At 40.1% G+C, this 12,700-nt stretch overlaps 1 protein-coding gene across 1 annotated transcript in view; it reads left to right on the top strand.

Moving 5' to 3' along the window:
• ZNF804B (zinc finger protein 804B) overlaps nucleotides 1-11,167 on the top strand; it is a 455,182-nt gene extending 444,015 nt beyond the window's left edge. Inside the window, exon 4 of the mRNA XM_073581949.1 lies at nucleotides 5,559-11,167. Within this exon, the coding sequence (XP_073438050.1) occupies nucleotides 5,559-8,961 (3,403 nt within the window). The 3' untranslated portion in view covers nucleotides 8,962-11,167. The remainder of the gene's footprint in view (nucleotides 1-5,558) is intronic.
• Nucleotides 11,168-12,700: the final 1,533 nt, after the last annotated feature.

Below are 12,700 nucleotides of genomic sequence, written 5' to 3'. Positions count from 1 at the left end.
GAAAGAAAATTAAATGCTAATAATGTAGGAGTAGGATATTTATATATAGTATCATGTAAACCATCAATTTCACCATAGTGTAATTGTTCTTATAATGAAATAATCAGTAACCAGGGAGGAAGGTGACAATATTAAAATAATAAGAAATAGGCATTGAGCAACTTCTCATGAGGGGGAGGATCATGATGTGACCCCTCTGTTACCATTAATTATAGCGATGGGAGATGCCAGATGTTCTCATAAAGTTGTTTTCCCTTTCTCTGAAAGAAATTATAGGCCTGCTAAGAGCGCTGAGACATGTAAGGGTTCATGAGCAGAAATTTGAGAGGGATGCAGCAACATAAAGAGAATCTATCGGAATACGCTTGTCCATCTCAAATTCAGCACAAACGTTGCACATTCGTATTCGTGTTTGGATTCCCTAACTTTTTCCCTAAAAATCTACAAAGGTCGCCCAAAGTTCAATAAATGACTAAGTTCACTAAGGGCTCTATCAGATGTCAGTGTTTCCAGTAGCAGCACAGGTCGTAAAACGTCCCGCATATGTACACACTGATGACACACGGATGACATCCCTTTGTCATCAGCGTGACACATACCGGCTCCTGTGAATCAGCGGAACTGTTTGCACTGTTCCACGGCACCGAGTGCAGAAAGTGAAGACAGCTCACATCACTGCCCCCTGCACGCTCTGCAATCAGTGCTAGTAGAGGACAATGTTGAGAGTTTTATCCAACTGTTAAAAGCGAGAGCAGGCGGCAACTGATGGGAGTAATGCAATTGTAAGCTGTCAGCTTCAGCAAGGCTGGTTATTAAGAATAGAAGTCCCACGCTTTTTCTTTAATTATTTATATAAATAATTTAAAAGCACAGTGTGGGGTCCCCCCATTTTTGTCAAACAGCCTTGCTAAAGCAGACAGCTGGGGGCTGGTATTCTTAGGCTGTAAGAGGCTATGGTATATTGCCCTCTCCCAGCCTAAAAATAGCAGCCCACAGCCACCCCAGAAAAGACACATCTATTAGATGCGCCAGTTCTGGCACTTACCACTTGTGACAAGTGGAGTTCATATTTGTGGGGTTGATGTCACCTTTGTATTGTCTAGTGACATCAAGCCCACAGTTTAGTAATGGAGAGTCTATAAGACACCTCTCCATTACCAATCCTATAGTTATATTGTAAAGAAACACAGCCAGAATGAAGTCCTATAATTAAAAGAATGACAAAGACTCCTTTAATGAATCTAAATTAAACCATACTCATGTCATCACCCTTTCCACAGAAACCATGATCTCCTGTAACAGAATTAAAATAATAAACCACAATATTTCTTACCTGTCCCTCCGAGATAATCCATTTGTCCTGCGATGGGTCTATACAGCGACTATACAGCCTGACGTCACTGTGAGCATGAGAACTTTTACAATATAACTAAGGATTAGTGTTGGATAGGCGTCATATAGATGCCTCTCCATTACTAACCTGTGGGCTTGATGTCACCAGATAATACAAAGGTGACATCAACCCCACAATTATGAACCCCATCTAATAGATGCACCATTTATGTGCAACTGCGGGCTGCTATTTTTAGGCTGGCAGAGCCAATATCCATGGCCCCTTACCAGCCTGAGAATACCAGCCTCCAGCTGTCAGCTTTAGCTTGGCTGATTGTCAAAAATGGGGGGAACCCCACACTGTTTTTTAAATTATTTATTTAGCTAATTAAAAAAACAGTGTGGAACCCATCTGTTCTTGATAACCAGCCTTGCTAACACTGACGGTAATTTTGCATTATTTATTTATAGCACAATTGATAGGTCAATTGATGCCACTTTTACTTGTGTCTACCCTTAATTTTAGTTGTTTTGGCTGCTTTTCGGCCCCACTCACGGTGTTGTCTATGCGTTTGGTTTTTGCCTTCCATTGAAGTCAGTGGGGTTTGGGTATGTTCATTGAACCGTTGGGCGAACATCGGGACATACACTGGTCCAAACAAAACTAAATCTTGAAAGGTTCGCTCATCTCTACCTATGGGCACACTTTTATGGAAGTAGTGGTATGGTTGTACTTGTCCTCCAAGAAGAATACCTTTTGGGTAGAGATCTGATCTGCCAGTCATGAGAAATTTGAAACAAAAGACAAGGTTGCATTCTAGATGCAAAGAAGTTGCACAAGACTGTACCAACTTGCTCACATCCCCTTTAGAAAGCAGCGATTACCACGTGAAATGCGTGTTGGGGCCTTACCATCAGGTCCAGTCCTGCTGCAGTTTTCTTTAGTTGTGGTAAGCCATGCCTTTCCTCATGCTTTGTTCATTGCCCCATGGCTACATTCACTAATACCGCTGTTGAGGTACAGGGCATCTCTCACCTGAGTATTAATGATATACACATTGCTTCTAATCATTTGTTTATTCAGCTTCTGGTAGCTGGCACCTGTTATTTATAATTGTATCTATATAATACGATTCCTTTTTAAACCTATTTACTCCACTTTCTCCTTCATTTACAGTCATGAGAAATGCACCATTAAAGACATAAGCAAAATGAAGCTGGAAGTGCACTGGGAGTGTGGCAGTGTCACTAAGTGCATTGCCACGCCCATAGTGCTGTGTTTAATACACTAGATTTCCCATGATTGGTACATCAGATCTCTGCATAAAAGGTACACACATGGTCACAATTGTTGGTATCCCTTGTTTAATGACAGAAAAACCCACAGTGGTTACAGAAATAACTTGAATCTGACAAAATTAATAATATATAAAAAATCTATGAAAATGAACAATTGAAAGTCAGACATTGCTTTTCACCCATGCTTCTGCAGAATTAAAAAAAAATAAATAAAACTCATGGCCTGGACAGAAATGATGGTCCTTACTTACGGTAATATTTTTTGCACAACCTTATGAGGCAATCACTGCAATCAAACGATTCCTATAACTGTCAATGAGACTTCTGCACCTCTCGTCAGGTATTTTGTCCCACTCCTCAAGCGCAAACTGCTCCAGTTGTGTCGTGTTTGAAGGTTGCCTTTTCCAGACGCCATGTTTCCGTTCTTTCCTAAGATGCTCAATAGGATTTAGGTCAGGGCTCATAGAAGGCCACTTCAGAAAAGTCCAATGTTTTCCTCTTAGCCATTCTTGGGTGGTTTTAGCTGTGTTTTGGATCATTATCCTGTTGCAAGACCCATGACCTGCGACTGAGACCAAGCTTTCTGACACTTGGCAGCACATTTCTCTCTAGAATCCCTTGATAGTCTTGAGATTTCATTGTATCTTGCACAGATTCTAGACACCCTGTGCCAGATGCAGCAAAGCAGCCCCAGAACATAACAGAGCCTCCTCCATGTTTCACATTAGGGACGATGTTCTTTTCTTGATATGCTTCATTTTTCTGTCTGTGAACATAGAGCTGATGTGCCCTGCCAAAAAGTCCAATTTTTGTCTCATCTGTCCATAGGACATTCTCCCAGAAACTTTGTGGCTTGTCAATGTGTAGTTTGGAAAATTCCAGTCTGGCTTTTTTATAATTTTTTTTCAACAATGGTGTCCTCCTTGGTCGTCTCCTATGAAGTCCACTTTGGTTCATACAACGATGGATGGTGCGATCTGACACTGATGTTCCTTGAGCTTGAAGTTCACCTTTAATCTGTTTAGAAGTTTTTCTGGGCTCTTTTGTCACCATTCGTATTATTCGTCTCTTTGATTTGTCATCAATTTTCCTCCTGCGGCCATGTCCAGGTAGATTGGCTACAGTCCCATGGAGCTTAAATTTCTGAATAATATGCGCAACTGTAGTCACAGGAACATCAAGCTGCTTGGAGATGGTCTTATAACTTTTACCTTTAACATGTTTGTCTATGATTTTCTTTCTAATCTCCTGAGACAACTCTTTCCTTCGCTTCCTCTGGTCCATGTTGAGTGTGATACACACCATGTCATCAAACAACACAGTGAGTACCTGTAGCCTCTATACAGGCCACTCACTGACTCCAAGATTGTAGACACCTGTGATGCTAATTAGTGGACACACCGTGATTTAACATGTCCCTTTTGCCACATTATTTCAGATTATTCCTCTCTCATAGACTGTAAGCTTGCGAGCAGGGCCCTCTTGGTATCTGTTGTTATATGTGATTATTGTTATGCTGTAATATCTATTGTCTGTACAAGTCCCCTCTATAATGTAAAGTGCTGCGGAATATGTTGGCGCTATGCAAATCAAATTATTATTATTATTTTCAGGGGTACCATCATTTCTGTCCAGGTCTATTTCATGAGTTTTATTTTTTTTTTAATTCTGTGGAATCATAGTTGAAAAGCAATGTCTGACTTTCATTTGTTCATTTTCATAGATTCTTTATTATTACTTTTGTCAGATACAAGTTATTTCTGTGACCATTGTGGGATTTTCTGTCATTACATAAAGGGTACCAACAATTTTGACCACGTGTGTATTTTTTCTTGGAAAACAAACACCTATAAAGTGTACTGACAGCAGGATCTCCTTGTTCAATCGAAACCCAGAAGCCCTTTTTTGGCTTTCTTAGCCCTACTCATCCTAATATTCAGTCTGGTTTCAGGTCATATTAGAAACCTGACCTCCTCCCGAACAATTTAGTTAGTTGGTTGGGTTAGTTTGGCGTTCGAGTCTTGCAGACATAATATACTTATTAAACTGCATAAAAGTTATGTTCACTGGAACAAGTAACATGCATGCAACTGTGCTAAAAAACTGCAGCAGACACAACTTGAAACTTGTGCATATGTTGTTGCTTGCAATAATATATTTTTGACCGTATGTTTCCAATGAGATTCATATTTTTCCTTATGAGCTCCATATGGTCCCTTAAACAGGTTCTGTCCTATTTGAAAATGAGCCCCATGTGCCAGTAGTTTAAAGGGAACCTGACAGCTGATACATGAGGATATAAGTTACATCTCAGATGGATATCAACTCAAGAAGTCTCCTCGAATGGAGACAATTGGAGAGCAGCACAGTACAAAGTGATGTGTTTATCATTTATTGGGCTGCTTAGTGTAATATTAATAAAATTACTTCTTTCTCTGATGTAAATATAGCAGAACTCAGAATGCGGAGCTGCATTTAACCCCACCCACAACCCTGATTGGCTGCTTCCTGTGAATATTGTCAGCAAACTGCCAATAATAGGTGTGGGCGGGGTTACACAGAATAGCCTGACTGGCATGCATGTGAGACCTAGTCCTGCAGTGATAATCTCCTGCTGTTAAACATTCATTGTATTAAAACTGAACCACATAGCCCAATAAGTGACACATCACTACTATAGAATCAAGATCTCTTGCTCTATATTAAGCTGCTCTTGGATTAAATAGCAAGAGGCTGCTGACAGATTCCCTTAAAGTTGACAAACTTGTATTATCGTATAGACACAGATCTGGGCCGTATGTGGTGTGAAGTAAGCTAAAGATATTGTTTGAAAAACTAAAAAACTAGAAATATTGCCTATACTTTGATATTCTGTTTGATGCCCTTTCAGTAATATATATATATATATATTTTTTTTTGCCTTTCAGTATTGCCGATGAGGTTCCTTTATTTAAAGCGCCCAGATTAAAAGGACCCCAGGAAGATTTCATTACTGAAAAGGATGAGAAAATTGAAAATCTGAGGTGCGCCGTCATGTGCAGCTCAGAAACCGTCACCAGCAGCAGCGGCAGTACTGAAGAGAAGAAACCAGACATTATATTTGACGGAGAGGTACTGAAAGATAGCAGCTGCTGCTTTGTTGAAAAGCAGAACCAGGTACAGGTTCCTCTCTCGAACAGCAGCAGTGTCAACAATAGAGCCAGCGTCTCGTTCTGCTTCTCTAAGAAGGCGTTACTAAAGCTGGATTCTTCGGCATCGGTTTTCAATGAGAGTCTGGATGAGGTAAATGAATACAGCCAATTTCTTCACCATAAAGCAAAGCAAATGTCTGTAAGCTTTCGACACTATGCACACTTAAATGAAAGCGCGGCAGAAACCAACGCGCCGTCTCAACCGGATGAAACGGACTTGTCCCTGCCAGACAACATGCCTGCGAACGCAGAGACATTTAAGGATGACAGAAGCAGTCAAGAAAGCTCAAAGGAACAAAACGAAATTGCCCAATCAAACGTAACAGCGAATATGCATTCTCCAGATACTTGTTGTACGGATCAACCAAGTCAAAAAGAAGCAAATGTTCCTTCGGAGACCGAGCCAACTTCTGAGACTTCGACAGAATCCCATTGCCAAATGCAGATCGGCGTTGAAGAGACTCGTTCCAGCAAGCACACTGTTGCGGATGCAATATTAATTGAGCATTTTTCCAATTTACTTTCACAAAAACAAGCCGAGGATGAGCCTAGCTGTAAGTCAAAAGAAGGAAATTGCGAGACATCTAATGATCTTCATGAAGACCCACGTGAATTCCCAGCCCCAGGGCACTCATTAGGTGAATCTCTAAATACCAATACTCAAACCAAAGCACTATCTTTTCTTAGTGTTTTGAGCAAAGATGGCAATACCATTCTCCAGTGGCCAACAGAACTCCTCTTGTTTACAAAAACTCAGCCTTCGATATCCTACGCCTGCAACCCATTATATTTTGATTTTAAAGGTTCTCCTAAAAATAAGATGAGAAAGCCAGATGATAGAGAAACTGTTAGATGCAAAGACATGGATCGATGTAGTCGAAGCTATGCGAACAAGACCTCAGGTTTTAATGTAGAGAAAGTGGTGGAAAGTGGCCTGGATCGTTCACCTTCAGAGCCGAAGAGAGGCATGTTCGTAGAAGACTTAATAGAAAAAGACATGGAAAGCGCTGATAATTATCAAACAATAATGGGATTCACACATAAAGCCAAGAGTATTAATTGTTGTGAAAATGAACCTCAGCTTTCCACCTATTTTACTCATTCACGGAAAAATGCTATTAGGGAAAGTTGTCATTCAAGAAAACGCAAAAAATCTTCCCATGGTCAAACAGATCTCTGCATGGTTAAGGAAAATGGACACTGTAAGGATAAAAGGAAAAGAAGAAAATATCTGCACCATGATGGCCTTCGGAAGGATAAACTGTATGACTCTAAAACATCTACAGAGAGTCATCAAGCAGATATTGGTGGTTGGAAAGATTCTGATAGTGATACAAATTCCGATATATCACATACAACATCCTCTTCACAGTTGTCCTATTCTAGTTCTTCCTTGAGCAGTAATTCATCATGCAGATATAAGGAACATCTCAGCTGCTCATTGACTGAAGAAGAATCCTCGAATGGAGACAAATGGAGACCAGCAAAGCACAATAATGATATATGTTCTGAAAGGAACTACATTGACGGGGATAAAAAGTTGAATTGCAAATGCAAACGCCATAAGCACAACACATTCTGTGAGATATCAAGGAACGACTATATAGAGCCCTTGCTATGCCCCAAACATGCGAGGAACAAATATCGGAAAAAACAAAATGACTTGGATTCAGACAATGTAGGAGAAAAGTTTAATTTCATACAAGAGTCTAATATAAAAACTGTGGAATCAAGAGTTTATGACTTTTGTGCTTCCCCTGAAGAAATTATTGACCTCCCAAATCCCCCTAGAAGTCCAATTAATTCAGAAGGTCCTGACACTAGTGCCACAAAAGACTTTCTTCAGTGTCATCCCCAAGATGTGACGCCTCTTTTGGTAAACTGTCGAAACAGTACTTCCAAAAATAGAGTAGAACCTGAAAGAGACAATATGCAAGAGCTATTGGTTTCGGGTTCGCCTTTAGAGGATAAATTGGTGTCAACACAAACAGATGGAGAGAAGAACAGGACAATGGAATATGATATTGACTTTAGTGAACCCTCTGAATGCTCTTCTTCTGTAAAGTGTAACTCTTTAGGTTATGGAATGGTAGATGTGAAAGTGCATGATGAAGCAAAATCCAGTAGCAACAATTTAGATTTTTGTAGTAAGAACCACATGATGAGAAATGTTAGCAGTGGTCTGCCCGATGGGTCAGAAGGCTGTGAAGTCACAGTGATGACCAATTGTGATACCAATATTTTGGATAATGTTATTCAAATAAACACAGAAAATAGAACTGAAGTTGAAGGACAATTCATTTGTGAAGAACAACCAATTATGCAAAGCCCTGACCCAGTTCACCTTAACTTCTCATGTCCTTTGCCCTCTCTCAGACATCCCGGTGAAATCAATTCACCAGAGACCAAAGAAGAATCGTTGAGATTGGGGCGACACGATGTAAATACAAAACTGAGTCTTATGGATGGAAATCTAAAATGTTTTTATGACTGTACTATGCAGGATTTTAGGAAAATGGACAATAGGCCTCATCATAAATCATCTGGTCCTCCTTTAGCACAACCCGTCACATTTTCACCAGATGAAGTCGATAAGTATAAAATATTGCAAATGCAGGCACAACAACATATGCAGAAACAGCTGTTGACGAAGCACTTTAAAGCTTTGCCAACAAATGGCTCTGCTGTCTTCTCAACTGCACAAACCATCCAGCCTGTGTCCATCCAACATCATCCCTCCATCGCCACCATCCACCATGCCCTGATGCAGCGATATGCCGTCACGGCTTCCATGCACTCCCATGTCAATCATTTTCCATTGCCTCATCTCAATCATTTCCCCCAATCTCAATTTTCTCCTATTTCCCTTTCCTCATCATTAACACCGACCCTTTTTCCAACCCCGCCGCCAATTATTGGGCATGCACTGGCACACCCATTACACTTAGTTTCCGCAGCAGCCATTCATCCTCCACATTTGACCATTCAGCCCATACCTCATGCAACCCTCATACCAACCCTCTTTACTCCGCACCCCAACCCAGGTATACCCCCCACACTGCAATTACACCCATTAATTCATCCATTATTCCAAGGGCAGGAATTTCACCACCATTCTGGATCCGGACACCTTCATTAATATTTGCTAGGATGAAATGTACTGAAATACTAGAGGACCTGAAGTTTAGATTCTGTTTGGTTTTTTTTTTGTTTTTTTTATTATTTTTCTCTCTTCTATTTTTTAATAAACTTTAGTTGATTTCATGGAAGATTAGTTTCCTGAGTTTAAGAATCTATGTTTATTGTAAACCTCGATTGTTTATTTGATACAGTATGGTACATGATGTGAATTTATTATGCCGAAAATGCAATTATTTTTAATAAAATAAAAAAAATAACCTGTTTACAGACTCGGAAAAATATTAATTTTTTCTATTATTGCACTCTAATATTACTTTCTACTCAGATAGGATCGGTAATAAATTATGCTACTATATATTTAAAATAATTATGTAGCATTTTCAATATTATACAGTGTTTCAGAGACAAACAAACTGCAGCGTCATACCCCTCCTCCCTCTCCTCTGTAGCTCCAGCGACTGGAGCTAGCTCTAATTGCGGCTGTTGAACCAATTAGATGCCGCTGTCAATCACGGACAGAGGCAGTTAAATCGACTGGTTGCTGATGTGTTTGTTCCCCTTTGTCTACTGAAAGCCCCCCTGTCACTGCCAATGTATTCCCACATTGAAGTGCAGCATGAGGCATAATTTTCACTATATGATGCAACACTATGATATTTCACTAAATAGAACAAGCGATCAAGTTATCTTGGGAGCAAGTGCCTTAGGCTAGTTTCACACTTGCTTTTTTTTGCAGCGCGTTTTTCCCGCAAAAAAACGCATTGAAAAAACGCATACATAAGCATACAACTGCTGCGGTTTTTTCAAGCATTTTTATGAGCATGCATGAAAAAAACGCAGCGTTTTTATGCGTTTGTATGCGTTTTTAGTGCGTTTTTACCGCGTTTGCGTTTTTTTCCAACATTTTTAGGTGGCCCCTCACACTACCCAAACCATGACTTTACTAACCCTAACCCTGACCCTAACCCTAACCCTGACCCTAACCCTAACCCTTAACCAAATCATACTTAACCCTAACCCAAACCCTAAACCCTAACTAACCCTAACCCTAACCCTGACCCTAACCCTAACCCTGACCCTAACCCTGACCCTGACCCTAACCCTTAACAAAACCATACTTAACCCTAACCCTGACCCTAACCCTAACCCTGACCCTAACCCTTAACCAAACCATACTTAACCCTAATCCTGACCCTAACCCTGACCCTAATCCTTAACAAAACCATACTTAACCCTAATCCTGACCCTAACCCTAACCCTAACCCTGACCCTTAACAAAACCATACTTAACCCTAATCCTGACCCTAACCCTGACCCTAATCCTTAACAAAACCATACTTAACCCTAACCCTGACCCTAACCCTGACCCTAACCCTGACCCTAACCCTTAACAAAACCATACTTAACCCTAATCCTGACCCTAACCCTGACCCTAACCCTTAACAAAACCATACTTAACCCTAATCCTGACCCTAACCCTGACCCTTAACAAAACCATACTTAACCCTAATCCTGACCCTAACCCTGACCCTAACCCTTAACCAAACCATACTTAACCCTAACCCTGACCCAAACCCCAACCCTAACCCTGACCATAACCCTAACCCTAAACCCCCTTAACTAACCCTAACTCTAACCCAAACCCCTAAATTCCATGGTTAAAAAAAAAAAACGCATATGCAAAAAAACGCATACATGAGCATGCCAGTGCGCACATATGCGCATCCATAGGCTATAATGGCCATTTTTAGCGCAAAACGTGCGCATATGTGCGCATGCGCTTTTTTGCAGGGCCAAAAAATGCAACATGCTGCGTCTGGAAAATACCAACGCACACCCCAAAAAAACGCAGCGCATGAAAATCGCATACATGCGCTTACCAGCGCGCAGGTATGCGCACCCATGTTAAATATAGGGGAAAAAATGCATGCGCAGGTATGCGTTTTTTTCCAGCGCTAAAAAACGCAAATGTGAAACCAGCCTTAATGTAACTAAAAAAAACAAAGTAAAAAAAGTTTTCGAAAATTATAAATATTTGAATTTCCTCCTTTTCTCAGTTGAAAAATAAAAGAAGAAAATGAAAAACAATCATATTTGGTATCGCCATAACCATAAAAGTCGAAATTCTCAAAAAATAAAGATGAATTAATCTATACGGAAACTGCCATAAAGAGAAAAAAAAATGTTCACCTTCTCTAGAAAAATGTAATGAAAAAACCCCATGAACTGTCATCGTGGCAGGCAAAAAAAAAAACCCCAAGCCCTCACAGAGGTTCATTGAAAGAAAAAAAGTTACGCATCTCCGAAAATATCGTCAAAAAATACATTTTTTAATTAAAAAATTCTGAATTTTCTTTTTAGCCACTAAAATCTAAAGAAAAAACGATACAAATTTGGTATAGCTGTAATTACACTCAACTGGGAATCATTCAAACAAAACCAAATGTATTTTTTTTCACCATTTTTCCAAACTTTGACTTTTTTCAAATTTTTCAGTACTTTACAAAAATGGTAAAATAACAACTTATGACTCTTGGAAGGAGGTAAGGAAAAAGCAAAAAAGCCCAATAATGAAAAATTGACTGGTTATGAAGGGGTGAAGGGTGCAGTCTGCCTGATGACACCTTCACTCATCCTTGGTTAATCTGGCCAGTTCTTCTCTTTAGTATATAATGGACTCTCACTCATCTAATGCATAACACCGTATTTTTGGTCCGAGTGTGATCCGACAAAACATCAAACAGCACTCGGACTAATGTTATTCTATTGGACTTTACGCATATCTGATCTTTTCTCCAGACCAAGCAAGTCAAAGAGTCCATGGGAAACATTGGACTGAACTTGGATGATATCCGAGTGCAGTCCAATATCCACGGACTAACAGAATGAAGAAGATGGAAACATTTTTTCCATCTCCTCCTCATCTGAGAAAATCAGATCCGACTATGATCAAACACTGTATTTCTGTATTTTGTATTTCTGGTTATATGGTTTCTATAAAACACACTAGTACCAGTGCCATGAAGATACCATAAGGCTTATGTGCGCTCGGAACCATTTAGACGCCGGAGCAGCCACTGAGTTTTCTTATGGTGGCTTCACTGGCAGCCTTTACAAAAGAAAGAGCATGCCATTTCTTTTAACCACTTAGGGGGTTCCGAATCCTGAGGCAGGTAAAAGAAGTGACATAAGATAGAACATGTGCACGGCAATGTCTTTTTTGACGTTGCTGTGCACATGTTCATTTTTTGGAACGCTTTTGAGGCTCTTTTTATGGAAGATTCAAGATGGAATCCACCTGAAAAAGACGCCATGTGCACATTGCCTTAACACTCTTAGGGCTAGTTCACACTATATGTTTTTTGGTCATGAAAAACTGCATTTTACAGTTCCAGCAAAGTGAATGAGATTTCTGAAACTACTTATTTTTTCCTTGCCGATTTGAAGCAGTATCACATTGTGATTTACCGAATAGTGGTATAATGAGAGACAGGTGTGTATCGCACAGACAGAAGTCTGAATCCAGGACAGGCTGATGGGATTTGTAGTCTCACAAACCTATATTTTTTGTAAAGGGCTGGATTTATGGGTTAACCAGAAGTGATGAGTGGGACTGGAGAGATTAAAGATTGTAGTTAGGTGAGTTGTGATGACTGGAGGAGATGTGAGGGAATGGGGTCGGTTGTGCATGTAGTCGGACGAGAAGAGGAGAGGAGCCTGGAGACGACTTCTTCTGT

This window comes from Dendrobates tinctorius, unplaced genomic scaffold (genome assembly GCF_039654945.1).
Source record: "Dendrobates tinctorius isolate UK_male_01 unplaced genomic scaffold, ASM3965494v1 ptg000070l, whole genome shotgun sequence".
NCBI classification, from domain to species: Eukaryota; Metazoa; Chordata; class Amphibia; order Anura; family Dendrobatidae; genus Dendrobates; species Dendrobates tinctorius.
This window is presented reverse-complemented; position numbering and strand designations above follow the sequence as displayed.